General features: G+C 48.8%; 1 protein-coding gene across 4 annotated transcripts; it reads right to left on the bottom strand.

Moving 5' to 3' along the window:
- GAS8 (growth arrest specific 8) lies at positions 1-27,704 on the bottom strand. Of its 4 annotated transcripts, XM_053556102.1 has the most exons (15): positions 27,676-27,704; positions 27,061-27,194; positions 26,471-26,649; positions 24,064-24,188; positions 19,773-20,758; positions 17,899-17,985; positions 13,368-13,565; positions 12,406-12,612; positions 9,418-9,472; positions 8,525-8,730; positions 7,757-7,924; positions 7,314-7,400; positions 4,415-4,624; positions 1,283-1,348; positions 1-285 (listed from the first exon to the last, which is right to left on the bottom strand). In XM_053556102.1, exons 5-15 carry the CDS (start codon positions 19,785-19,787, stop codon positions 136-138), a joined length of 1,449 nt encoding a protein of 482 aa, XP_053412077.1. In that variant the 5' UTR covers positions 19,788-20,758; positions 24,064-24,188; positions 26,471-26,649; positions 27,061-27,194; positions 27,676-27,704; the 3' UTR covers positions 1-135. The 4 variants fall into 4 exon arrangements, with proteins under 4 accessions (XP_053412077.1, XP_053412085.1, XP_053412104.1 ...); XM_053556110.1 differs by lacking the exons at positions 13,368-13,565; positions 17,899-17,985; positions 19,773-20,758; ... (2 more) ...; positions 27,061-27,194; positions 27,676-27,704 and adding an exon at positions 12,735-12,855; XM_053556129.1 differs by lacking the exons at positions 13,368-13,565; positions 17,899-17,985; positions 19,773-20,758; ... (2 more) ...; positions 27,061-27,194; positions 27,676-27,704 and having other exon boundaries at positions 9,429-9,472; positions 12,406-12,470.
- Positions 27,705-27,884: the final 180 nt, after the last annotated feature.

Here is a 27,884-nt window from a genome sequence, read left to right as displayed (position 1 = left end):
AATGTGAAAAGCCTTCATTTGCTGACAGTAAAACCTAAAGAACATAAACTTGCTGTCCTTAGTGTGGGACAGGGGGTGTCATCCAGAGAGAGGTCCCAGGCTGGCTCTGCAGGCCTCAGCCCTGGGGCAGAGTGGCTACGTAGGGGTGCTCACGAGTCCCGCAGGGCCCTGGCCCAGTGTCTGCCCAATCAAAGCTGTCTCCAAGGGCTTGAACCCCACATTATCCAGGGGGATCCCGAAGGCCAGCAGCTTTGCCTCATACGTGCGCAGCAGGTCGTTATGGGCCTGTGGGGATGGGTTATGTCAAGAAGGAAAGGAACCTTGGCTTAGCACCTATAGCTCAGTGGTTAGGGCGCCAGCCACATACACAGGGGCTGGCGGGTTCAAACCCAGCCCAGGCCTGCTAATCAGTGACAACTACAACAAAAAAATAGCCAAATGTTGGGCAGCACCTGTGGCTCAGTGAGTGGGGCACCAGCCCCATATAACAAGGGTGGCGGGTTCAAACCCAGCCCCAGCCAAACTGCAACAAAAAAATAGCTGGGCATTGTGGCGGGCGCCTGCAGTCCCAGCTACTCGGAGGTTGAGGTAAGAGAATCACCTAAGCCCAAGAACTGGAGGTTGCTGTGAGCTGTGACGCCATAGCACTCTACCAAGGGCAACAAAATGAGACACTTGTCTCTAAAAAATAAATAAATAAAAAATAGCCAGGTGTTGTGGCTGGTGCCTGTAGTCCCAGCTACTTAGGAGGCTAAGGCAAGAGAATCATTTAAGCCCAAGAGTTTGAGGTTGCTGTGAGCTGTGATGCCACAGCGCTCTACCGAGGGCAACATAGGGAAACTCTGTCTCAAAAAAAAAAAAAAAACCCCACCTGAGCCTGGGCACTAGGTGACACATACAGGTCCACCCTCAAGGAGGGCCAGGTAGGGAGAGGCTAGTGAGTGGCAGAGTGCACCTCACTAGCTAGGTAGGCCACCACAAGGAGGTGCTATCACCATTCCTCTTTCACAAATGGGGAGACAGAAGCAGAGGGTAGGGACGTAGAGCAGATCTGTGGCCTGGGTGGGTGGGCTTTGGGTCCTGGCATCTATTATGTGCCCTGGTGTGCCCTCCATATCCCCCTCCACCGATCTCAGGGGAGAGATGGCCTGGGCCTAAGCAACAACACTGTGCTCACAGCACATGGCCTGTCAAGCAAGGTAGGAAGTGGGGCCAGGTGGCAACAGACTGAAGCTGGCTCCAAGGAATAGACCTAAGGGCAGGGCCAGGGGCGTAGCTATACCTTGCAGACCCGGGCCAGCTCATACTGCAGGTCCTTTATGGTGCTGTTCTTTGATTCTAGAACGTCCTGGGGAGAGAGGCAAATATGAATTTAACAGACATCTTTTGGTGGAGGCAGATGGGGTGGGTAGTGATCTGGGGGCTCCAGCAGGGGTCCTCCGAAGTTCAGGGAGTAACAGACTGGCTGGACCAATATGTACATCCACACAGACGCAGGTCAGCAGGAAAAGGTCTTGTAGGGTCTAGAGAAGACAGTGAAGAAGACAGGGAGACACAGGAGTGCACACCTGTAATATCTGTATCTCTATAAAGAAACTACCAAGACTCATAAGAAATAAAGATGGCATAAGCAGGCCAGGAGTGCAGTCCCCACATTGTGCAGACTGGTAGCTAAACACATTTATAATTCCTTACATTTCTTGAATTATCTGAGAGTATTATCCTTTTTGCTTTCATTAGAGAGGAGTACAGTAGCACCATCACAGTTCACTGCAGCCTCGAACTCCTGGGTTCAAGTGATACTGCTTCAAGGCTCCAAAAGTGCTAAGACGTCAGACCACTGCACACAGCCCTGTATTTTCTTTTAACAGGGAAAAAAGTCACTAACTTAAGACTTAAGCAGTGTTGGCCCCACGGATGTAAGCATGGGTCTGACCACAGGGTGAAGCTTCCAGGGCTCCCACCTGAGGGCCACTGCTGGGCCCAACTTGGCTCTAGAGCCATCTCTGCTGCCAACTGACCAGAATCCAGAGAAGCTCCCCAAATCCCCACCTGCCCAGCCTAGAAGCAGCCCTTGCAGAGGCTGCTACCACTTCCTGGTGAGGGAACTTTCCTTGCCCACACCCCCTCTAAAAGAGCTAGGACCGTCTCTTCACTTTCCAGAAGCAGACCTCACTCTCCCACCTGCCTGTGCTCTGCCCTGGACAGGGCCCAGCGTTGAACAGACAAGGACAGGCTTCCCATCCCAGATGAGGCCCCTCCCAGCTGGCTTCACTACCTCAGGCCCAAAGAGCTGGCCTATCCCAGGTGACCTAGGCTCCCACAGGCAATGCCAACTACCAAGCCAGGACCTGCTGCTACCTCATGAGGGCCCCCATGGGTGAATAACCAGTGACCCCAGCCAAAGCGTGGGCATGTCATCACCTTGGCCCCTTCCAGCCCCCTCCTCAATCAGCAACAAGTCTTGTCAACTCAGCCTCCTAACAGCTTTTTTTTTTGAGACAGAGTCTCAAGCTGTCACCCTGGGTAGAGTGCCATGGCATTGCAGTTCACAGCAACCTCCAACTCTTGGGCTTAAGCGATTCTCTTGCCTCAGCCTCCCAAGTAGCTGGGACTACAGGCACCCGCCACAACACCTGGCTATTTTATTTATTTATTTATTTTGGTTGCAGTTGTCATTATTGTTTAGCTGGCCCAGGCCAGGTTTGAACCCGCCAGCCTCAGTGTATGTGGCTGGCACCCTACCCACTGAGCTACGGCACTGCCTGCTAAAGGCTTTCTAACACTCTGCTCTTTTCTACCCTACACTAGCCCCTACCTGCCCTTTCCAGCCCTGTGTCCCCATCAGTAGCAGAATGGCCATCTCTGATCCATTCCTCCCTGCCCAGAAGCTTCCATGGTTCCCAACTGGCACTAAACTCACCAGCATAGCTAACAGTCCTTTCAGAGCAGCCCTCTCAGCTTCAGCCCTGCATCCCTCAACACTGGAGGGCCCAGGACAGCTCAGCAGAGGTTCACTGGCTCAGACATCAGGTGGAGGACAGCTGCACATATGAGTAGATATATGGGCACCAGAAAAACGCTGAGAGTGTCTTAGAGATTAGGTGACTGATGTGAAACAGTCAATCCCCTGGGCCTAGAGTCAGTGGTGAGCAGACGGCATTTATGTTCAGCTGACCAGTACACCAACAAATCACCTTAGAAATGCTGCTTGAGATAGTTCTCAGGATAAAAAAAAAAAAAACACTTCTACAAACAGCTGAAGAAATCTCAAGCCTACAGCCCAGACGTCTGCTTCTCCACAGGCCATGTGTGGCACAAGCAGCAGAGATGAACAGGTGTCCTGTGACCCTGGAAGGCTGTATGTCTGGGACAAGTCAGCCTTTCTGCACTGGGCCTGGTGGTGGGGGATTCAAAACCATCTGTTTCCAGCTCAGGAAAGTAGCTGGGCCGGGCATGGGCCATCTGTATCTGAGGGCCCTGACAGCTACTGGTCACCCCAGCTGGATGGGATTCCAGTGTCAGCCAAACCACCCCCACCACCCCCCGCCCCGATCCTGCATCACCTATTCCTCCTCTGACTCCTCCCAACCAGGTCCAGGGAGTAGAGGAACAGGACAGCTCCAGAAGCTTGACATCAGGTAAGAGGCTACCAGTAAGGCCCTGGCAGAGGCTCCCCAGAATTTTGATTCGTAGCTGACCACATGCTGTCTCCCCAGCTGGCCCATGAGGCCAAGGCCTCACCTGCTCTATTGGTTGTCCCCCATGCCAGGACCACCCTAGCAGAGCACCAAACAGTGGTGGGAACACAGAGGGCATGCTCTGGGCTCTGCTCACACCTCACATGCCCTGGCATCACAAAGGCTGGGTCAGGGCCTTCAGGCTCGCCCAGCCCCACACTCCCCATTGTAATTCTCTGCATCCTAAATCTGCACATCTTAGGGGCCTCCCAGTGCTGTCTCTGTCCCAGGACAGGAGCAGTACCCCAGAAACAGAGGTACTCAGGAGTAACAGCCTATGTCTGGGTCTGTCCACAAGCAGCTGAGCTCAGGCCCATAGAGATTCTGACAGTGGCTTTTCCACCCCTGACCCTCCTCACACTGTACTTAGGTGACGAGATCCTGACATGCTCAGATAAGCCCTGCTTGAGAACTACAGTGAGCAGAGGGTCAGAGGTCATGAGTTACCAGAGCTGATGCAGGGACCTGTGAAGAGAGATTCAAGCAAAACTGAAGAGAAGACACTGCTAGTGTAGGTGCCTAAGAGCCACACATGCCCATAGCAGCCCCACTCTGCACCCACTGTGGGCAACCTAGGGGTCTATGTGACCATCCAAAGAGACACAGTACAGAGCTGAAGGATCCTACTGCAGGATGAGGCTACCCCTGGGGGCAGAAACCCAAGCCGGGCCTACCTCAAGCTTGCGGGACACCAGCGTCAGGGCCGATGGGTCCAGGTTGGATGCCGCCAGCACCTCATTGAACTGCACCTCTCTTTTCTCCACGGCAGTACTCAGTGCCTGTAGCTTGCGCTCCAGCACCAGATTCTTGAAGCCCGTCTTCTGCTGCACTTCCTGGATGGCGGAGGTAAACTTCCCATAGAGCTCATCCCGCTCCTGCTGCACCTAAAGGGCAGCACTGGGTGAGTGATGAACCCCTCGCTTAGGACATCTCCCTGGGGAGCAGCCAAGTCCACCTTTGCTTCTGTGGAAGGGTCACCTCCAACACTGCCCATGCCCACGGGCATGTGGGTCTACGGATTGTCCACACGGCCTGCACCCTCCCTTCTGTGCAGCTGCCAACACAGGGGAAGACAAGAGGGAAACAGCACAAGCCCTCCTCTCAGGAAGCCATCTCTGAAACCCAAAGGGTGTCCTGGTAAGAACTGGAGCAGTCCCTACCCCAAAAGCTGTTCCACTCAGGCCATCCCTGCTATGAGTCAGGGCTGTGGGCTCAGGTGAGAATTGTCCCTGCTGCTTCCACGTGAGATTCAGGGCACTGCACTGCCAACAAGCAGTGTCTGTGGGGGCCTTGGGAGGATCCACTCCCTTGCTCAGCCCCAGATCCCAGAACTCCACATGTTATGGGCATGCCCACAAATGGCAGATCCACAGCACAGCCCTGGAACCAGCTGCCTGCCAAGTAGGGAAACTGTATTCTTCCTAATCTCCTAACTCTTCTACTTATTATCTGTACACTGTAAAAAAACTAGACTTCACTGAAGGGCCAAAAGTAAGAAGCGAATACCCCCTTAACCTCAATTCCCAGAGGCCACTATTGTGAACAGCTGGTGTGACTCCTTCTGGAACGTTCTCTACCCATGTGAAAATATTTATTACTGTTTGGAAGAAAACAGTATCACACTAAAGTGCTGCACATATTTCACAGCATGTCCCCTGACACGGGGTATCCTGCAGCACCTTCCAAAGCAGCACATATGTGGATTCCTTCTAACTGTTGTACAGAATTCCAGATTTGCTTAAATCCAGTTCCCTGTTTACAGATATTTGAATTGTAACTACCTTTGGTCTCCATTTTGCTGATAAATTTGGGCTCTCAGTTCTCTAAGAAGTTAACACTGAGTTTCCTGGCACATACCAGGAACCACATTCAAATGGAAGACACTGTGGCAGAGAACACAGGCTCCAACCCAGGCTTATCTCTGCTCTCCTCTTCCCACTAATGCCCACCACAAAACCCACAGGAGGGAGAAAAGGATCCCTGTCTGACACAGTGGGACTCAGGGTCTCCCTGGCTACCCTGCACAGGGCCATAGCTGACAACTGGCAGAGCCCAGCAGTTCATGCCCCATGAGACTCCAGGTGTACACAGCTGATATACTGATAGGGTGCCCTGAGGAGCCTGCTCTGGGGGAGACAGGCCAATCCTATTATTACAGTCTGTGTTCATAAATTTCAATTAAGAAAATAAAATAGCACATGTAGCTACAACTCATGGATAAAATGCTGTGCCCATGCATACCACAAACAAAACACCAAGTGCCCTGTGGTACAGGGATGGGCCCTTGGCCACACCTTTGAAACTGCACAGAGGCTGGGGGTAGGGAGTTGAGGGGCAGAGACAGGACCAAGCATCTCTATCACTCAATAGAAATCTCAGAAATGCACATTAAGTTAGATGTTTTCTACCCAATTACATCAGCAAGGGTTTAAATTTGTCAGATCTGATGCAGTTAAGGAAGAAATAGAAGGGCCCTTCAGACATTCTGACAGGAATATAATTCAGAACATCCCTCTGCATGGACTATCAGAATTCTGAGCACTGCTGTAATCCCAGCACTCTGGGAGGCCCAGACAGGTAGATTGTCTGAGCTTACCAGTTTGAGACCAGCCTGAGCAAGAGTGAGATCTTGTTTCTAAATAACCAGGCCTTGTGGAAGGCGCCTATAGTCTCAGCTACTCAGGAGGCTGAGGCAAGAGAATTACTTGAGCCCAAGAGTTTGAGGTTGCCGTGAGCTATGATACCACAGCACTATACCGAGGGTGACAAAGTGTGACTCTGTCTCAAAAATAAATAAATAAATAAAAACAAGAATTCTGAGCACTGACCCCTCAGATCCCATAATCCACTGCTAAGAACTGACTTCCAATAAAAGGGATCTCACACAGTTGCACAAAGATGAATGTAAATGGGTAATTCAAGCAGCAGTGCCTAAGAGCAAAGGGTTACAAATAGAAGTGTTCAGCAAGAACAAGCAAAATCACTCACCAGTCATTCACATACGGAGCACCTTGTGCTACAAAAACAAGGCCACTTCATATGTGAACCTGGTAGACCGTGACATTAAATAGCAAGCTGTGCTTAGAGTGTGATCCCAATTCTGAGGAGCATGAAGCCACATCCACTCTAGAGCATTCACAGAAAGATGCCTGGAAGGAGGCTCACAAAACTGTCACGTGTGAGAACCAGTGCTGAGCAGCAGAGAAACGCTCACTTTTACTTGTACACTTAGGGCTCCCATGACTTCTTTACCACAAGTGTGTAACAGGCTAAAACATAGAAAGGACACATACATGTGAAAAGATAGCTGCTGCAAGGGTGAGGCCTCCTCCATATGTTTTGAGAACTAAGTTTATGAGAGGACAGAAGTATGTGTGACGTGCCCCTGGCCAGACAGCTTGCTACAGAACAGGCCACACGCTTGTGCCTCGCAAACACAACATGGAATAAGGAGCAGGAAACAGGACCTCCAGCTTCTCAACCCAAAACCTGGTCAAGGTATGGTCATCATGAGTGCCCCAGGGGCCTGGCCAACAGGGAGAGCCCCTCCCCAGCAGGGTCCCGCCTGCTCACTCTGAAGAACCGCTGCTCCAGCACCTCGTGCTCCCACTGCAGATCTTTCAGCTCTTTCTCGGTGACTTTCAGGCGTGCTTTTGTGCACTGGAGAGAACGTAGGGAGTGGGGACAGAAAGTACTCAGGATTCACAGGCATCCATGTAACACAGGCTCCTGAGAGACAGCAAGGCCAAAAATAATTGCCAGGAAGACTTGGCTTAAAGACAGAGCAGCCAAGCCCACGCTGAAGCAGGTCAGGGGGACAAGGTAGAATCAGGGCTCATCTCCAAAACACCCACTAACTCTATGTTCCCCAGGAGTAGAACAATAAAAGACAGAGATTTCAGACTCCTGTCCTAAGGGCCAAGCCCTTCATGGGGCCTCAAGTGCTCCCAGGTTCCCTCTCTCCTAAGGCCAGGGAGCACATGCCAAGGAGGGAGGTGAAGGCAGCAGAGACTCACGACCAGGATCTGCTTGTCTCTCTCATAGTTCTTGAGCTGCTTCTGCATCTCGCTCATCTCATCCCGAGCCTTCTGCAGAGGGTCTGCCAAGCGCTTGTTCTGCACAGACACCTCTGCCATCTCCCGCTCCAGGTGGTCCTCCTTCTTCCGCATGTCCTCCATTTGCTCCTGCAGACACAGGCACAGGTAGGGCTCAGTGGATGGTATCAAGGGGGCTGTGGCCTGGGAGGCAAGGGCTGGAAGCTCTTCTGCCCACAGATACATCCAGCCTAAGCATGTGGAGGACCTGCACCTGTTCTGTGTACAAGCAGAGTGTTCTGCATACATTCAACTTACTCTGAATTTTCTAAGAACGCAGCTTGAGAAACTATACTCAGTTAAGACCAAGGGCCGTCTTCATTGTGAGAAACACTATTGCTATAGCATCTCAGTGACGATGACACCTGTCCACTCCAGCTTCCCTGTGGCCACATCATGGCATTTACTGCGGTTCTGCCTGAGCTTTCACCCATCAGAATGTACTTTATTATTTCCCCCTCAGCATTACACTTGGGGAAATATCCTGATCGTTTTCAATTATAGGTGTAGACAGGCCACATTATTCACAAGTGTCAGTGAAGGCCAGAAGAGGGGCCTTCTTGAGTATTCTTACAAAAGAGTGTGCTGGGTCTGACAGGGTGAAAACTGGTGTCTGGATCCCCTGGGCTTTACGACCCCACATTTAGGACAGGCAGCAGGTGTCTCCCTAGCCCATCCCACATGCAGCACCTTGAGGGAGTTGATGAGGGCCAGGTTGTTAAGGGTGATGTCGTTGTAGTAGTTCTTGATGTCGGTGAAGGCCTCCTCATGCCGCCGCATCAGCATGTTGATCTGGCCGTTCTTCCTCTCTTCTACCTCATGGATTTCAGTCTTTCTCCGCAGGTCAAGTTCATCCCTAAGCATCTTCATCTTCTTATCATACTTGGCCTCAATTTCTGAAAGGCAGCAGCAAACAAACCAGTTTAGCAGAGGAAGAATAGGTGTCCCTGTGGCTACAACAGATAGGACCTGTGAACAGGGCCCAAGAAAATCCATCAGGTCAGCACAAAGGCTGGCAAACAAGCTCTTCCAGAGAAGAACAGGACAGGTTTACGGGAAGTTTTTCCTGCTTACAGATGATATATTCAGCACACACCCCAGTGTCAGCTGCCTCTGCCAGTGACAGGGACTGCTAATCAGCCCCTGCACTGGGGCTCCCAATAGCTGAAAGTCAGCTGACGTCCTAACCATGGGCTGTGTGCACCCAGCCAGACTCTAGGGCTTTAACAGTAAGCCAGATGACTTCTGAAAGTACAGCCTTCTCAGGCCAGGAGTCATGCAGAAGACTATTCTAAGAATGCTGCCCACAAATAACTACCACCTACTATTAACTGCTGATTTTAGCCAGGAGTGGGAAAGTATGTGGTAATGAAAGCCTCCCAAATTCACATGGAAATAAGTCGTTCTGGGATGCTGAGTGGGTCCATTGGCCTTGGAAACTCCCACATTCTTTCTCTTTGCATGTTTGGGCTGTTTTAATCTAGCCTATGTGCCCTGAATTAACAGACTCTGGAGGTAAGTTTCCTTCTGATGGGAGGGGACCTTTGACACCATTGTACACAACATGCTTGTGAGAAACTGACCTCGCACTTGCCTCTCAAAGTCGTTCCGCATCTTGGTGATCTCCTCAGTGTGCTTCTGCAAGGTGAGAGCAGGCTGTCACCAGACAATGGCACAGAGAAGCCCACTCCCCCAGACTTCTATGAAAACTCCAGCCCAAGCCGGGCGCGGTGGCTCACGCCTGTAATCCCAGCACTGTGGGAGGCTGAGGAGGCAGGATTGCTTGAGCTCAGGAGTTCGAGGCTTGTCTGAGCAAGAGTGAGACCCCGACTCATGGAAAAAAATGGAAAAACCCAGCCGGGCGCCGCGGCGAGCGCCTGTAATCCCAGCGGCTTCGGAGGCTGAGGCAACAGGATGCCCACAGCCGGAGTCTGAGGTTGCAGTGAGCTACGATGCCATTGCCCTCTGCTCAGGGCATAGGGTAGAACTCTGTCTCGACAAAAAAAAAAAAAAAAAAAAAGAAAAGAAAACTCCAGCCCAATACACTCTGTGCTGCTATTGCCAGTTGTTGGGTTCCCCTCCCCTCCAAGTTTTGGAATATGCTCTGAACAACACGGTTTTGGTAACCTCTATAATTCCTAACTCACTTCCCTCAGCAAAAGGTCCCCTTTCAGCACGAGAGAGCATGAACAGACCTTGTGAGCCCTGAGCCTGGTCCAGTTCCTTGGCCCTGCACAGGCTGGAAAGCACCAGCCACATGTGCTCAGAGCTATGGGCTCTCTAGGGGTTGTACATAGCTCTCAACCCACTTCACCATTACTTAAAATTACTTTCATAAAACAATTCCATGTTAAAATTTTGAATAAAAATTTGAAATTATTTTGGAGCAGCATTTTTACCCAAAGGAGACCTCTGATCATGTAACGATACCATATCCAGGCCTTAGGCTAAGCAGACAGTTTCATGTCATTTGAAACCAGTCGTTCTGTGCTTCTCAAGAAAGATCAGACAACTCTGGAGGGTACAAGACTTCAGCACCTTCATGGTTTGCTGCAGAGTCTGAATTTTGCCTAAGTTAAAGCTGGGATTCCAGGCATGAGACAAAAAGTGTGGACAAGGCCTACTCAACCCAGCATCCAGAAAGTAACCATGACAGGGGCGGCACCTGTGGCTCAACGGAGTAGGGCGTCAGCCCCATATGCCAGAGGTAGTGGGTTCAAACCCAGCCCCGGCCAAAAACTGCAAAAAAAATGTACCCGTGACAATCTGACATTTTCCTTTGCCCCAATTCTCAGAGGGCACCTAACTCACCCAGGATCAAAGCCCCAGTCCTACCATGGCTTCCAGGGCCAAGTTCACATCCAACTTCTTGGCTTCTCTGCACCACACAGGGAAAAGAGTTGTCTTAAGGCTGCACATTAAATACCCAACACTAATGAAAGCTGATGAGCAAAAAATAAAAGGTCTGTGTATATTTTTCGTGATATCCACCATGATAGATACTCACACAATTCACATGCAGCCTGCAGGCCACAGTCTGGACACTCCTGCCAGCCTTCTTACTCCTTGTTCCCCTGGCCTCTGGGTCTTCTCACTGGCCCATTCCTTCTCCTGGGCTGTTCTCCCCAGCTTGGTCACATACCTCCTTCTGACTGATGGCCTTTCACTGAGGCATTCCCAGAACTCTTGCAGAAAACTGCACTCTTTAACCACACCCAGCAGCCCAACCTTTCCCACTTTGCTCTTTCCATAATACCCCACCAGTACATTGTGTGAACTGACACATTCATTTTGTCTTCTTTGTCACCTGTTGTCTTTCTAGACCATCAATTTCATACAGGCAGGCATTTTGTCATAGATCAGATTAGGGCCTGACACTTAATGGGCACTCAGCAAATGAATTTCTGTCTCCACCTGGGAACCCCCAACCAGACACTCATGGGTCCAGCTTGGCTGTCCAGGGATGGCACGATTGGTTTCTGTCTTTCTAAATGCATTTGATGCTATTGCCTAGTGAAAGTACTTGGCTATCAGGTGTCACCAGCACATGAAGAAAGATCCTGAGAGAGACTTTCCTTTGGGGAAGTAAATTTGTTGCTCAGGTCTGAGACAGAATTCTGCACTTAACCCCAAAATGGGGTTTGTTTGGATACATGGTTTCTTTTTTTTTTGGAGACAGAGTCTCACTTTATCACCCTGGGTACAATGCTGTGGCATCAACCTCCAACTCCTGAGCTTAGGCGATTCTCTTGTCTCAGCCTCCCAAGTAGCTGGGACTATAGGCACCTGCCACAATGCCCGGCTTATTTTTTTGTTGTTGCAGTTTGGCCACGGGCGAGTTCGAACCGGCCACCCTCGGTATATGGGGCCAATGCCCTACCCACTGAGCCATAGGCACCACCCTGGATACATGGTGTTTTAAAAAATATTTTAACAAATTCCAAAAGGCAGATTTTACACAAAAACATGAATTTCCAGTTGCTATTGAACAATTAGAAGTTCAGGCAGTGAGCAAGAGGGAAGACCCCCCCCCCATCTCTACCAAAAATAGAAAAAGTAGCCAGGCATTGTGGTGAACACCTGTAGTCCCTGCTACTTAGGAGGCTGAGGCAGGAAGATCACTCGAGCCCAGGAGTTTAAGGTTGCTGTGAGCTATGATGACATTACTGTGCTCCTTTCTGGGTGACAGAGTAAGACTCTCTCAAAAAAAAAAAAAAAAAAAAAGTTGGCTGGGCATGGTGGCTCACATCTGTAATCCTAGGACTCTGAGAAGCCAAGGTGGGTGGACTGCCTGAGTTCCTAGATTCTAGAGCAAGAGCGAGACCCCGACTCTAAAAATAGCTGGGCGTTGTGGGGGGGGTGCCTATAGTCACAGCTACTTGGGAGGCTGAGGCAAGAGAACTGCTTACACACAAGAGTTTGAGGTTGCTATAAGCTATGACACCATAGCACTCTACCAATGATGACAAAGTAAGACTATCTAAAAAAAAAAAGTTCAGGAGGCACTAGGCTCTAGCACCAGGCTATCCTCGGCAGCCTGTCCAACCCCAGGCACCCACGCTGATACTTACCAGCCGCAGATTCTTCACCACCACCTCATTGGCCAGCTCCTGCTCCTTCAGTTCTACCTTCAGCGCCCGCATGTCCTTGCGCAGCATGCCCTCCTGTGCACGGTGCTCCTTCTGTGCCAGCTTCATGACCACAGTGCCCTCAGCCTTCATCTCTGTTAGGTTGTTCTGGTGCTCATACAGCAGGTGCTTCACCTTTTGCTTGTAAACCTGCAGAGCAAGGGAGGCATACCTGCTCACCACACACCTGCTCATCACACATTTACTCAGCTGCACCCACCTATTCACCCAAGGCACAGAGTAGAACACCAAGGCTGGGAGATGAGGCTCACCCTGGGATGTTAAGAGGCAGAGCTGGGTTGCAAACAGGCCAGCCTGCCCTCAGAGTCTGTGCTCCTCTCACATCACAGAAGCTGCATTTCAAACACTCACGACCTGCAGGGTCTCTCCTGCCACTGAAGGGATGAAGCATCTCTCCCTAAGCCCACTGAAGGGATGAAGCATCTCTCCCTCAGCCTCTTTAATAATAAAAACACTTTTGGGGCTCAGTGCCTATAGCTCAGTGGCTAGGGCACCAGCCACATACACCAGAGCTGGCGGGTTCGAACCCAGCGCGGGCCTGCCAAACAACAATGACAACTACAAAAAAATAGCCGGGCATTGTGGTGGGCACCTATAGTCCCTGCTACTTGGGAGGCTGAGGCAAGAGAATCACTTAAGCCCACGAGTTGGAGGTTGCTGTGAGCTGGGATACCACAGCACTCTACCAAGGGTGACATAGTGAGACTCTGTCTCAAAAAAAAAAAAAAATAACACTTTCAGGTTCCCAATGTAAAGGACACAAAGGGCCATGATCCCCCAGAAGAAGAGAAAATGTTCCATACCCTTTCCAAGCACCCAGTCCAGCTCCTCTGTTGCTGCTGCTGCTCTTGACCTGGTGGACACAGGCAGCCGGCCCCACTCACCTTGATCTCCACCTGGTGCCTCTCCTCAGCCTCCTCCATCTCCCGGTCTTTGTTCCGCAACTCAGCCTTCTTCTCCTCCAGCTGCCTCCGCGTGATCTCCCAGAAGGTATGGATCTTGTCCCGCTCCAGCTGGAAATAGTTGCGCTCTTCCCGCTCGCGGTCAAGCTCCTCTCGGATGCGGCCAACATGTTCCTCCACCTGGCAAGGTGCAGCAGGTCAGGTGAGGCTCAAAGCAGGGGCCCACCCACAGCAAAAGGCATGTGGACACAGAAATGCAAGGAAGAAAAAGAAGAGATACAAGTAAAAAATTAAAAGGTGATGCTAGGAGGACTCCATAGATAGGATATATCTGACAAATGGCAGAATTCTCTTGAATTTGGCCAATAATCATAAAGAGTTATATCCTTTCATCCATTCCTAGGAATTAAAGAAATTTCTTTTTTTTTTTCTTGAGAGTCTCACTATGTTGCCCTCGGTAGAGTGCAATGACATCACAGCTCACAGCAACCTCAAACTCCTGGGCTTAAGTGATTCTCTTGCCTCCGCCTCCCAGTAGCTGGGACTACAGGCGCCCACCAAAACACCCACCCAGCTACTTTTTTGTTGCAGTTCGCCCCAGCCGGGTTCGAACCTGCCAGCCTCAGTGTATGTGGCTAGCGCCACAACTACTGTGCTACGGGCACCGAGCCCTAAAGAAATGTCTTGGGGGCGGCACCTGTGGCTCAGTGAGTAGGGCGCCGGCCCCATATGCCGAGGGTGGCGGGTTCAAACCCAGCCCTGACCAAACTGCAACAAAAAAATAGCCGGGCATTGTGGCGGGTGCCTGTAGTCCCAGCTACTCAGGAGGCTGAGGCAAGAGAATCGCGTAAGCCCAAGAGTTAGAGGTTGCTGTGAGCCGTGTGACGCCACGGCACTCTACCCGAGGGCGGTACAGTGAGACTCTGTCTCTACAAAAAAAAAAAAAAAAAAAAAAGAAATGTCTTGGGTGGCACCTGTGGCTCAAAGGAGTAGGGTGCTGGCCCCATATACCGGAGGTGGTGGGTTCAAACCCAGCCCTGGCAAAAAACTGCATTAATAAATAAATAAATAAATAAATAAACTTAGTATTTAAAAAAAAAAAAAGTCTCAAAATCTTTGTTCACAGATACTAGCCACATCATTATTATTTGTAACAGCAAAAAATAAAAATAAAGAAAATGATCTAGGGGCAACAGAGCAAGACTGTCTCAAAATGTAAAAAAATAAAAGATAAATAGGGAAATGGTTGAAAATTAGAGTATTATCAACTAGAAAAAATATGACATGGCCCAAAAATTAAGATATGAAAATGATGTAGCAGCATGCAGACATGTTCACAAAATGTTAAATAAATTTATCTTTCAAGATATGTTAAATAAAAAATATACAAACCCAGTAGATTACTACCACTCAGAGTTTTATGCAGAGCCAACTGCAAATCTGCAAATAGGTTAAAAAGAAAAAAGTAGGACAGGCTTCCACATTTCTTGGGCTCTCATTTCCCAAGAAAGAACCAGTTATCTTGGGTGGCCCCTTTGATTCAGTGAGTAGGATGCCAGCCCCATATACCAAGGGTGGCGAGTTCAAACCCGGCCCTGGCCAAACTGCAACAAAAAATAGCCGGGTGTTGTGGCAGGCTGTAGTCCCAGCTACTCAGGAGGCTGAGGCAAGAGAATCGCCTCAGCCTAAGAGCTGGAGGTTGCTGGGAGCTGTGACACCATGGCACTCCCACAAAGGATGATGGAGTGAGACTCTGTCTCTAAAAAAAAAAGAAATCAGTTACCTTTGGGCACAGCCCCAGGCCATTTACTGTACAGTTTTTCTCTCTCAAAAACACATTCTTCACAGGGAAATGACATTTCTCAGGAGGAGACACCGACCAACAAAGGAGCAGAAGGGGCTCTGAGTCTCCATGAGGGTGGTACAGCATCCCATAATTCAACTAGTCTTAGCAAAACGGCAAATGTCTTCACATCACAGACCTTTACTGTCATTCTAATAGTCCAAACCAGTGTTCTTACCTGCTGTTTGCTCTCACGTTAGATTCTGCCATCATTCAATGTTTAGGCTTCTTATAAACATTCATATTTCTAGCTTCTCTTAAAAGATCAGAAAACAAGCAATGTACAATGCACACAGGTTGACCATCAGTGAAATGACTACAGCCGTCCTGTACAGTGGAGCACAAGACTCCAGGTGACCCCAACCCCACCTTCCTGCTATACCCCTGCAGGCTTCCCAGTCAGTACTTGAAATGTACCAAATGCAACAGGGAGGACCACCCCATACACTACACATGTATTACAAGCACTGCCAATGCCAAGGTTGTTTTCAGAGGGACGGGAACTAAACAGGGAGACAAGAAACAACTCAAAAGTTCAGGGCAGTGCAATGTTCCATCTATTTTCTACCTAGGAGCTCCAATGGTCTTTCCAAAACACAAACCAAATCCCCTCTGCTTGACCAGGGTTAAACTTCCAATGGTTCTCCCGCATGTAAAATAAAGCTATTCTTTACCACTGTTCAAAGGCTTGTGCCCTGCTCCACCTTCAGCTCATATGGCTCTTTTAGTCTCTTTCATATGTATATTTTATCTGAAAACTATCAAAAGAAAGTAAAGCTTATTAATAGTAACATACTAGCTGACACAGAGCCTTCAGGTCCCATGTCAGATGTTCAAGGGGTAGTCATTCGTCAACATGGAGGCCAGAAGATGCACCAAACATACCACATGTTGCAGGAGTGGTAGTCTTCTTAAAATTCTAATTATATAGTTATGTTCTGTAGCCCTTTTCTACATCAAAATGAACAAGGCTGGGCTCATTAGCTTATGCCTATAATCCTAGCACTCTGACAGGCCAAGGTGGGTGGATTGCCTGAGCTCACAGGTTCAAGACCAGTCTGAGCAAGAGCAAGAGCCCATCTCTAAAAATAGCCAGGTGTTGTGACAGACGCCTGTAGTCCCAGCTACTTGGGAGGCTGAGGCAAGAGTTTTTTTGAGCCCAAGTGGGTTTTTTTGTTTTGTTTTGTTTTTTTGAGACAGAATCTCACTTTATCACCCATGGTAGAGTGCCATGGTGTCACAGCTCACAGCAACCTCCAGCTTGCCTCAGCCTCCCAAGTAGCTAGGACTACAGGTGCCTACCACAACGCCAAGCTATTTTTTTGTTGCAGTTGTCATTGTTCTTTAGCTGGCCTGGGCCAGGTTTGAACCCACCAGCCTTGGTGTAAGTGGTGGGTGCCATAACCACTGTGCTACAGGCACCGAGCCGAGCCCAAGAGTTTGAGGTTGCTATGAGGTATGATGCCACAGCATTCTACCCAGGGTAACAAAATAAGAGTCTGTCTCAAAAAAAAAGAAAAGAAAAGAACAAGTGGCTTAAAATAATTCCTACAAAGAAACTGTAAAGACAAAATAACCATACGCAACAAGAAAATGGTAGCCCTGATACTATTACTCCTTGTTATATGTAGAACTTTGGTCACAATGAATGAATAATCAGATTGAGATGTGATAAATCATGTTCCTTTTATGTTCCTTTTAAAAACTTTCTTTTTTGGGCGGCGCCTGTGGCTCAGTCGGTAAGGCGCCGGCCCCACATACCGAGGGTGGCGGGTTCAAACCTTGCCCCGGCTGAACTGCAACCAAAAATAGCTGGGCATGGTGGCGGGCTCCTGTCGTCCCAGCTACTCGGGAGGCTGAGGCAGGAGAATCGCTTAAGCCTAGGAGTTGGAAGTTGCTGTGAGCTGTGTGATGCCATGGCACTCTACCCGAAGGGCATAAAGTGACACTCTGTCTCTACAAAAAAAAAAAAAAAAAAAAAAACTTTCTTTTTGCTATAATGTATAATGATAAATAAAATGAATTCTTTTTTTTTTTTAAGACAGACTCTTACTATGTTGCCCCCGGTAGAGTGCCGTAGTGTCACAGCTTACAGCAAACTCAAACTCTTGGGCTTAAGCGATTGTCCTGCTTCAGCTTCCCGAGTAACTGGGGCCACAGGTGCCTGTCACAATGCCTGGCTACTCCCTGTTGCAGTTGTCATTGTTGTTTAGCAGGCCCAGGCTGGGTTCAAACCCTCCAGACTCAGTGTACGTGGCCGGTGCCATAACCACTATGCCACAGGCACCAAGCCAATGAAGGAGAACTCTATACATGTATGTACTATAATAAGAGCTCTATAAACACCAGGTACATAAAAGGATAAAAATGAAAATTAAAAATGGCTTTTATATCAGAGAAACATTTCCTTACAAATCCTTGCCACCTTATTAAAAAGTTATTTAATGTGGTTATATTACCTTTTAAAAAAACACATAATACATTTGAAAGCTTTGGAGCTAATGGGCACTATAGAGGATGGAAGTGGGGGGATGCTCTGGTTTGGACAGACTGGTTGGCCCACACTGAGGGAGAAATGGGACAACCACTACAGTGGCGAGAGGCTCATGAAGATGCCTGAGAGCAGTACCCATCCCCTCCTGGGACTGGGTACCAGCCAGCCCTGCTTACCTGCTCCTTGCTCATGTCCTCTGGAGCGAGCCCATCAACAATCGGGGTGCCTTTGGCTTTGCCTTTCTTCCCTTTCTTTTTGGGTGCCTTTAGTTAAAGAGATCATTAGGTAAGAGAAACGCTAATGGCTTCCACTTCTCTGATTTACTACTGGAGCATTTGGTAAAGGAGTACTTGTTCAAGATCCTGTGTCCCTACTGCTCACTGTCTCATGCCCCCAACAGGAACACTCACTTGGAGCACATCACCCTGCTGGAAGTGTTCCCAACCTTAACCACACATAGCCATCCTGTTGATACATTTAGAGAAGTACAAACAGAGTATCTTCCTTTTCCAAGGAGAACATTTTTTCCATTCTACAAAGGAGGAATCTCACTCTAAACCCACTCACTCCTTGGGATATGGCAAAGACCTCTTTGGTGTGGATACAAAACTTATGAGGGAACAAAAAGGAAGAGCCCTAATACCACATTAAAGCCAAACATTACTATGATAGCTATAATGCATGGCAACCACCACAGAAAGAACTGCAAGAAAACATTTATAAGTGTAGGGAGAAATGTCTCCAGAGCAATGATCAGTTGTGACAACTTGAGGTTTCTTCTTCCAGATAGAAACTCCTACAGAGGAGCATGGTCAAGAAAGCCTGGCCAGACTCACCCTCACCATAAGTGCTCTGTGAATGGGTTACTAGAAGGAACTACTTGATTGTCATGCTTGGTTTTAGCAACTTTGACAAAGTTGAGAGAGAACTTTCTTTTTTTTTTTTTTTTTGTAGAGACAAGAGTCTCACTTTATGGCCCTCGGTAGAGTGCCATGGCCTCACACAGCTCACAGCAACCTCAAACTCCTGGGCTTAAGTGATTCTCTTGCCTCAGCCTCCCGAGTAGCTGGGACTACAGGCGCCCGCCACAAGAACTTTCTACCCCACTCCCTGCCCACTGGTGACTCAAGCAGATAGTGAATTCACAAATCCTATCTATCCTTCTCACTTTGCTCTGCCCAACTCTCTCCAGCCCATGCTTTTATGTGTGTCTACGTAGCTCTGTAACATTTTTTTTTTTGTAGAGACAGAGTCTCACTTTATGGCCCTCGGTAGAGTGCCGTGGCATCACACGGCTCACAGCAACCTCCAACTCCTGGGCTTAAGCGATTCTCTTGCCTCAGCCTCCCAAGCAGCCAGGACTACAGGTGCCCACCACAACGCCCGGCTATTTTTTGGTTTGCAGTTCAGCCGGGGCAGGGTTCAAACCCGCCACCCTCGGTATATGGGGCCGGCGCCTTACCGACTGAGCCACAGGCGCTGCCCCAGCTCTGTAACATTTTTATGATTACAAATGTTACTTGGAAATTTTAGAAAACACTGAGAAGAAAAATCACCCATATTCCCACAAGCTAGTGTGGACCAAGTCCTAGGGTAACTCCTCCCCCCCCCCTTTGCTTCTCCTCCTTGAAGACCCTTGTGTGCCCCTATTCCCACAAGTTAGGTGGGTTTTTTCCCAACAGGCTTTCAAAAAGAATCATCCCCTTAAATCTTAACTCCTAATGTATTTGCTCTCTTTCTAATCCCTCTGCTCCAGGAAGGCCACCTCACTGGAAGACCATAAAGGCCTTGGAGGAAGATTCAGCATTTGAGATGTTCACAGCCAGCTCCAGGGGTTTGGTGGGGCTCTGGGAGCTCTCAACAGGGAAGCATCCTTCCTGCCAGCTGACACTGCCTGGAAACTGAGTTACTGACAATTTTATCATCAAGGGGAAGGCCCTATCACACAAAGCAGACAGGCGGGGGCACTGAGGAGACAGCAAGCCCACCGTCCTCTTTCCAGTGTGGGCCCAACTCCCTCCAGCCTCCAAGACAACTGTAGTTCTTGTACCCCTGAGCGCTCCATGAACACTGTAACCTCTGTCCAGGACTCCTTGGTGTGGAGGGATCTCCAGCCACTCTACTATGCTCCAGACTCTCCATGCGATACACCAGAGGTCCTGGGGCAACCCCACTGCCTCTCCTCCTCGAGGACATTTGTGCGCCCCAGAATCCCAGTGAGGAGAAACTTTTAGTCCCAAGAATCCAGTACACTGAGTCTTCCATTCCAGGGTAGATATCCCCGCAGTCCGGGCGCCTTCTTATGGAGAACCTGCACACCGGACCTTGAATCTTGGGGGTCCTGTAACCACCCCGCAGGTACAGGATTCCAGAGAGCGCAGGTCTCTCGGCTCCAAGCGCGTGCAGGCCCCGGAACCGGAGCATCCCCAGGTCTCCCCACAGCTATTCCACGAGAAAAATCGAGTTCTCAACTGCAGGAACCCAGAGCTCCGGGGCTCCTCCCCTTCCCGGGGTCTGAGTGTGTGCGGCTCCCGGGGACCCCGGAGGCCACCCCGCCGTGAGGTCTAGGCGCACGAGGTGTGGAGCTCAGGCCTCCCCGTCCCCGGGTCGCTGTGTGTTCAGGGATGACTGACCGGGGAACCCCAGGCCCCAGCGCGGCTCCCAGGCCCGGCTCCTGCCCCTCCTCACCATGGCGCCAGCCGACAGGCTCCACAGCAAATGGCAGCCAGATTCGCTCTCCGCGCTGTGGCCGCGCCGTCTCCGGGCAACTGCTGGGCAATCCCGCGCGAAGTCTCCAGGATCCTCGCGAGACTTATTCTGCCACCACAGGTCCTGGAAACAGCCCGAGTGCGTCCCTAGCAACGTACCACTTGAGGGAGCCTTGAGTTGCCAAAGTCGGGAAAATCTTGCCTGATCTCTCCCGGGTCCCTCAAGCCTTTTAGCAGGATGTGTTTTGTTTATTGCTGGTCTCCTCCACTACAACTCAAGCTCCACAAAATGGGGAGAACTGTTTCCTTCACTTCTGTACTAGAGAGCCTAGAACAATAAACGCACATGCTCAATAGAGAAGTGCTGAATGGGTGAGAAAAATAAATGAGTGAATTAATGAATGAATAAATGATCAATCTACCACCCAAGGATCCAAGACATTATCCTAATTAGATCCAAATTGGGGCTGAGATTCAGCCCCCTGGGATTCACCCACACCTGCTGCTCTGGTGATGACCAACTATAATTGGGTTTATGCAAATCCTCGGGAGGTGGGGGAGAATAAGGAAAAAAAATACGTTCCAGATTAGCAACAAAGTTTTAAATCAGCAGTGTCCCCGTCACAAAAATAAATTTCTCTGCCTGAAGAGCCCCCCCCCGTGCCCCCCACCCACCTAGCCATGGATGAGGAAAAGCTAGAAACCCCTGCAGCTTGGAGACAGACACTGAAGAAAGAAGTTATCTTCCTGGCAGGCGGCGGTTGTTCACAGTACTCTGGGAGACAGAGGCGGGAGGATGGCTTGAGCTCAGGAGTTCAAGACCAGCCTGGGCAAGACCAAGACCGTGTATCAAGTTAGGGTTAGGGTTAGGGTCTCATCTAAAAGTAGAAAAAATTAGCCAGGCGCTGTGGCTGGCACCTGTAGTCCCCACTACTTGGGAGACAGGCAGGAGGATCGCTTGAGCCCAGGAGTTTGTGATCCCCGTAAGCTAGGCTGATGCCACAGCTCTCTAGTCTGGGTGGCAGAATGAGATTCTGCCTCAAAAAAAAAAAAAAGTTATTTTCTTTTACCTAACCATTTTACCATTTCCAAAGTGAATTTCCCAATAAGGACTCTACTACATATTACCTACACACAATAGTTTATATCGCCCAGAAGACTGAGTTTGTCATAAGCAAGTACCCAACTTTATACACCATTGGTTGTCTTTTTTTCCAAGTTCTCAACTTTAGCATCTTCTTAAAAAGTGGTCTTTCAGCAGGTCTTGTTTTCCCATATGTTTTGGGATGAAGATTCCATAATCAAATCCCCCTAGAGCAATGATTCTCAACCAGTGTGCTCTGAGAGGATCTTAGGTACACCTCAAAAATTTTTAAAGATCATTAATTAATTTTCAAGAGAAGTTCAAAGTACAGCAAGTATATTCCTTTTGTTTTTCTTGAGACAGAGTCTCACTTGGTCACCCTTGTATAGTGCTGTGGCATCTTAGCTCACGAAGATGAGCTCAGGCAATCCTCCGGCCTCAGGCACCCAGGTAGCTAGGACTACAGGCATCCGCTCCAGCACCCAGCTATATTTTAGATATGGAGTCTCGCTCTTGCTCAGGTTGGTCTCTAGCTTATGAGCTCAGGCAATCCACCCGCTTTCAGCCTTCCAAGTGCTGGGATTACAGACGTGAGCCACCACACCTGGCTCAGCAATTATACTCTTTATTTTACTTATTTTTCTTTGATTAATATAACTTAAGTGTGCCATGGAAGTTTAACTATAGATTCAAGTATGTCATAGATTTAAAGAAAAAAAAAAAAAAGGTTGCAAACCCCTTCCTGACAGGGATTAGGAGGAAGGCTCAGGTTTTCCTGCCCACTTCAGGAAGTAAGATGCCCCAGGAACTGGGCTTGCTCAGGTCTCAGGCACCCACATAGCAGTGGGAATCTGAGCCCCCAGTAGGCTTCCTGTGTGCCCAGCCAAGCCTTGACTGCTCTTGGACAGGAACAGCCAGTTGGAAGGACTTCCCTTGCTCACTCAGTGCACATGATTTATTTATAGTAAGCTCCAAGGTCTTTGTGAGGTCTGGACATGTCACTGAGCCCTTGCAATCAGGAGCCAGCACCACTGGGACAGAACCTATTGGCCTGATAGGCTGGGATGGAAGGGATCTCCCAGAGGAGGTTTGACAGGCCAGACAGTGGAGCTAGATAGCACAGCAGGGTCATTAATTTTTTTTTTTTTGCAGTTTTTTTTTTTTTTGGCTGGGGCTGGGTTTGAACCCGCTACCTCCGGCATATGGGGCCAGCGCCCTACTCCTTTGAGCCACAGGCATCGCCCCACAGCAGGGTCATTCTTATTATTTAACACTTACTTCACAGACCCCAACATGGTAGGTGCTGCAGGTGGTTGGCTTTTTGTTTTAAAAGTCTGGCTGGTAGTCCTGAATTAAATAAACACATTAACAATTCTTTTCAGTAAAAAGGGCAAAAATAGGAGAGTTAGCTCACAATAGCCTACACAAGGTATATTCATTTGTCACAAACCTACAGTGCAGCTTGGTCTACCAGTGTGCATTGCAGTAATGACTAGTTTAGGGTGCCCTGGCTGCAGATGTCCTGGGCTCCCATCAAAGCCCACTGCAATGTATTCTTTTCATGTTGAATCTTAGTTCTTATTTTTAAAAAAGAGCCTTTCTTCACATGTGTGACTTAAGATACTTTCATTCAGCACCAAGCTGTGCAGCTCAGATACCCAGACAAATGGCATTTGAATTTCCTATAAACTCCCAGAGCAAATGTCAATACATACAAAACAACTGGCCATTCTGTCTAATGTTTGGACAGAACATCTTTCTTTCTTTCCTTTCTTTCCTTTCTTTCTTTCTTTCTTTTCCTTCCTTTCTTCCCTTTCCTTCTTTCTTTCCTTCTTTCTTTCCTTCCTTCTTTCCTTCCTCCCTCCCTCCCTCCCTCTCTCTCTCTCTCTCTCTCTCTTTCTTTCTTTCTTTCTTTCTTTCTTGACAGTATCTCACTATTGCCCTGGAGAGAGTGCCATGGCATTATCATAGCTCACAGCAACCTCAAACTACTGGGCTCAAGCAATCCTATTGCCTCAGCCTCTTGAGTAGCTTGGACTACAGGCACCCACCATGACATCGGGCTAGTTTTTCTATTTTTAGTAGAGACAGGGTCTCAATCTTTTATTTTTTTTTTCAGTGTGCCCATTAAAAGCCAGGCTTTTATTTATTTATTTATTTATTATTCATCACACTGGTTAACATAGCCTTCCTGGCAATTTCTTAGTTACGGTGTTAAGACATTTATATTCTACATTTACTAAGTTTCACATGTACCCTTGTAAGATGCACCGCAGGTGTAATCCCACCAATCACCCTCCCTCCCCCCATCCTCCCCCTCCCTCCCCTCCCTCTCCCCCTTCCCCATATTCTTAGGCTATAACTGAGTTATAGCTTTCATATGAAAGCCATACATTAGTTTCATAGTAGGGCTGAGTACATTGGATACTTTTTCTTCCATTCTTGAGATACTTTACTAAGAAGAATATGTTTCAGCTCCATCCATGTAAACAGGGTCTCAATCTTATTTAGGCTGGTCTCAAATTCCTGAGCTCAAGCAATCTACCCACCTCGGCCTCCTAGATTGCTAGGATTACAGGTGTGAGCCACCATGCCTGGCCACGTTTGGGTCTTTATAACTTCCACCTAGTCTTCCAGTAAAGTGCCTCAGCCACTGTAGTAACTTGCTGAAAACCTGAATGTAGGGACAAGAGCATTTAAGAGTTAACAACAATTTTTGTATACTTTAAAATAACTCAAAGAGTGGAATTGGAATATTCTTTTTTTTTTTTAATTTTGCTTTCAATTTCAACTGGCTTTCACTCATCTTGGTTTAAAGTTTTTCTTTTTTTATTTTTTTTTATTTTCTTCCTTTAGCAATTCTCTTGCCCTTTGCCTCCCAAGTAACTGGGACTATAGGCACCCGCCACAATGCCGGCTTTTTTTGGTAGAGAAGGGGTCTCACTCTGGCTCACTCCAGCTCATGATGGTCTCAAGCCTCTGAGCTCAGGCAATCCACCGCCTCGGCCTCCCACAGTGCTAGGAGTACAGGCATGAGCCACCCCTCTGGCCAGAATTGGAATATTCTTTTTTTATTACTATTATTTTTTTATGTTTTTAGAGACAGTGTTTCACTCTGTTGCCCTCGGTAGAGTGCTATGGCATCACAGCTCACAGCAACTTCCAGCTCTTATTAAACTTAGGTGATTCTCTTGCCTCAGCCTCCTGAGTAGCTGGGACTACAGGTGCCCGCCACAACACCTGGCTATTTTTTGTTGCAGTTTGGCCGGGGCCAGGTTCAAACCCACGACCCTCAGTATGCGGGGCTGAAGCCCTACTCACTGAGCCACAGGCGACACCCAGAATTGGAATAGTCTTTCTTTTTTTAATTAATTAATTAATTTTTTTAGAGACGGAGTTTCACTTTGCCGCCCTCAGTAGAGTGCCATAGCATCACAGCTCACAGCGACCTCCAGCTCTTGGGCTTAGGCAATTCTCTTGCCGGGTTTGAACCTGCCACCCTTTGGTATATGGGGCCAGCACCCTACTCACTGAGCCACAGGCGCCGCCCTGGAATATTCTTAACACAAAGAAATGATAGGCTTGGCGCCTGTAGCTCAAGTGCGTAAGGCGCCAGCCACATACACCAGAGCTGGAGGGTTCAAATCCAGACCCAGCCTGCCAAACAACAATGACAGCTACAATGAAAAAATAGCCAGGCATTGTGGCGGGTGCCTGTACTTGGGAGGCTGAGGCAAGAGAATCCCTTAAGCCCAGGAGTTGGAGGTTGCTGTGAGCTGTGATGCTACAGCACTCTACCCAGGATGACAGCTTGAGACTCTGTCTCAAAAAAAAAAAAGAAAGAAAGAAATGATAAATGTTTGAGGTGACAGATATCCCAATTACCTTGACTTGGTCATTACACAGTATATGTATCAAAACATCACATGTACTCCATAATAATTATAAATTATTTTAATTATGTTTAAAAAGCCTGGCCTTTCTTTCAGAGATGGATATTGAAGTATTTACAAATTAAAGGATAAATGTGTAGGAGACTTTCTTCAAAATAACTAGCAGTGAATAGAGGTGATTGAGGATAGAGAAGAAAGGAGATTATCTGCGAGTTGGTAATTGTTGGATCAAGGTGGTAAATAAGATGTGGGCTAATTGTGCCATTCTCTCTACTTTTGTGTGTTTGAAAATGTTCTTAATAAGAAGTGAAAGATAGGGTGGTGCCTGTGGCTCAGTGGGTAGGGTGCTGGCCCCATATACCGAGGGTGGCAGGTTCAAACCCGACCCCAGCCAAACTGCAACAAAAAAATAGCTGGGGGCGGAACCTGTGGCTCAATGGAGTAGGGCGCTGGCCCCATATGCTGGAGGTGGCGGGTTCAAACCCAGCCCCAGCCAAAAAAAAAAAAAAAAAACCTGGGCCTTGTGGCAGGCACCTGTAGTCCCAGCTACTTGGGAGGTTGAGGCAAGAGAATCACCAAAGCTCAGGAGCTGGAGGTTGCTGTGAGCTGTGTGACACCACAGCACTCTACCAAGAAGGATAAAGTGAGACTATCTCTACAAAAAAAGAAGTGAAATATAAACAGACATTGGCCTCTGGAGTTAGACTGCCTGTCAATCACCACCTGGGCAAACTCTGACAAGACCCCCCTCCTTATCATTTATTCATCTTTCAGACGAGAATTATTAGTACACAAAAATTACTGTTACAGTTACTATGCTGCGTAACAGGTAACCCTAAAATTTAGTGGCTTACTAATGACCACATTTGTTTTGCCTAAGAATCTGCAAATTGACCTTGACTATCTCACCTCAGCCCCACTCACCACCCCTCTAAGTAACTCTCAAAGTCAGAGTCTGGGACAATCTGAGGGCTCACTTTCATCTGGCAGTTGAAGCTAGCTACTGCCTGAGACCTTAGTGGGACCACCAGCCAGGATCCACACAGAAGGGCGCTTGTGGTACCTGCTTCCTCACAAGCCTCGTGTGGAGTAGCCCAGTTTCAATAGAAGCCTTTCCAGAGAACAGAATCCTTCTTGTAACAAAGCCTTGGAAAGTTACATGATGTTACTTCTGCCACACTCTATTGGCCAAAGGAGCAGGAGCGGCACAGATGAGGAGAGCCTTGATGAGTGTGGAAGGTTCTGGAACACACGTATGATCAGAAATACTGCTGTGGCCATTTTGAGTAAACACAATCTGCCACCCCAGAGACTCTGAGTGACACAAGTCCACTCATGTGGCCACTATCTTGTCTATATCCCACCTTACACCCAGCTTTGTCCCTGAGAGATAACACCTCTCAGGGCATCATGGAGGCCAGTGGTTCAACTTGTCCTAGGGGTTGTGAAATCATTCCAGAAGGTTTTGTTTGGTTCATACACTTAAGAAACATGGGAACTATTAGCCTGCCTCTTTGACTGACTTTCAAAAACCAGTAAGTGGAGCTGGGGAGGGAGTCAGGATGCATTAGGCAGCCAGGGCCTCGTGTGGAGTAGCCCAGTTCCAATAGAAGTGACTGGCATGGGCTGGTGATAGCTGTGTGGAGCACCTACCTGCAAGCCAGTGCTTTCCCCCAGGCTGGACCACCGGAGTCCATCCATCAGGTCCATATCCTCTTCAGCCAGACTTTCCCACTCCCAGCTGAGAAGGAACTCTTTCTCCCAGTGCTTTTCAGTGGTTTGTTTCGCTTTTAGAAAAGTGCAGGAGTTGGCAATTGGACTTTTTGACTTCAAACGCCAGGATGGGCAACCTCGGGCAGGTTCCCTATCTAGCTGTACTCAGCTTCTTCCCAACCTCACCTCCGAAAGTCAGGCACCTTCTTCGTCGGATCACTGGGAGAAGAAATGACATCTCGTGCGCAGAGAGCCTGGCACAGAGCCTGGCGCACACCATGCGCTTAAGGGAGTCAGCACTACATTGTAACCTCGTGTGCAGGCCTGGTGCGGACCAGCGTTGGAGACTAACCCTAACCCTAACTTCATTGAACCCAGTGTTCAGCACGCCCAGACTTTGCCTTTTTTTCCCAGGCCGTCCTCCCTGCCCGCCCTTCTCCTCTGAACTCTTATCCCCCACTCGTCCCTTCCAGCCTCCCAACTACACACGTCGTCCACACTTACCCCCCACTTTAAATTCACACCATTTATCAAGCTCTGCAATCTTGCACTTACCGGCCCAAGGGTGTCGACGCAGCTTAGGCCACTCCGTGAGCCCCACTCTCCACTCCCATCCCTGAGAAGCGCCAGCACGTAGCCAGAGGTGCACACAAGGACCAAAGCCAGCGCCACTGCTAAATGTGTACGCAGAGGGTGGGATACTCAGCCGAGGGTGGGGTCCGCGAAGGGCGAGGTTGGCGGGGGAGGGGTCCTGAGGACCCAGG

The sequence above is a fragment of the Nycticebus coucang genome, chromosome 2 (genome assembly GCF_027406575.1).
Source record: "Nycticebus coucang isolate mNycCou1 chromosome 2, mNycCou1.pri, whole genome shotgun sequence".
NCBI lineage: Eukaryota > Metazoa > Chordata > Mammalia > Primates > Lorisidae > Nycticebus > Nycticebus coucang.
This window is presented reverse-complemented; position numbering and strand designations above follow the sequence as displayed.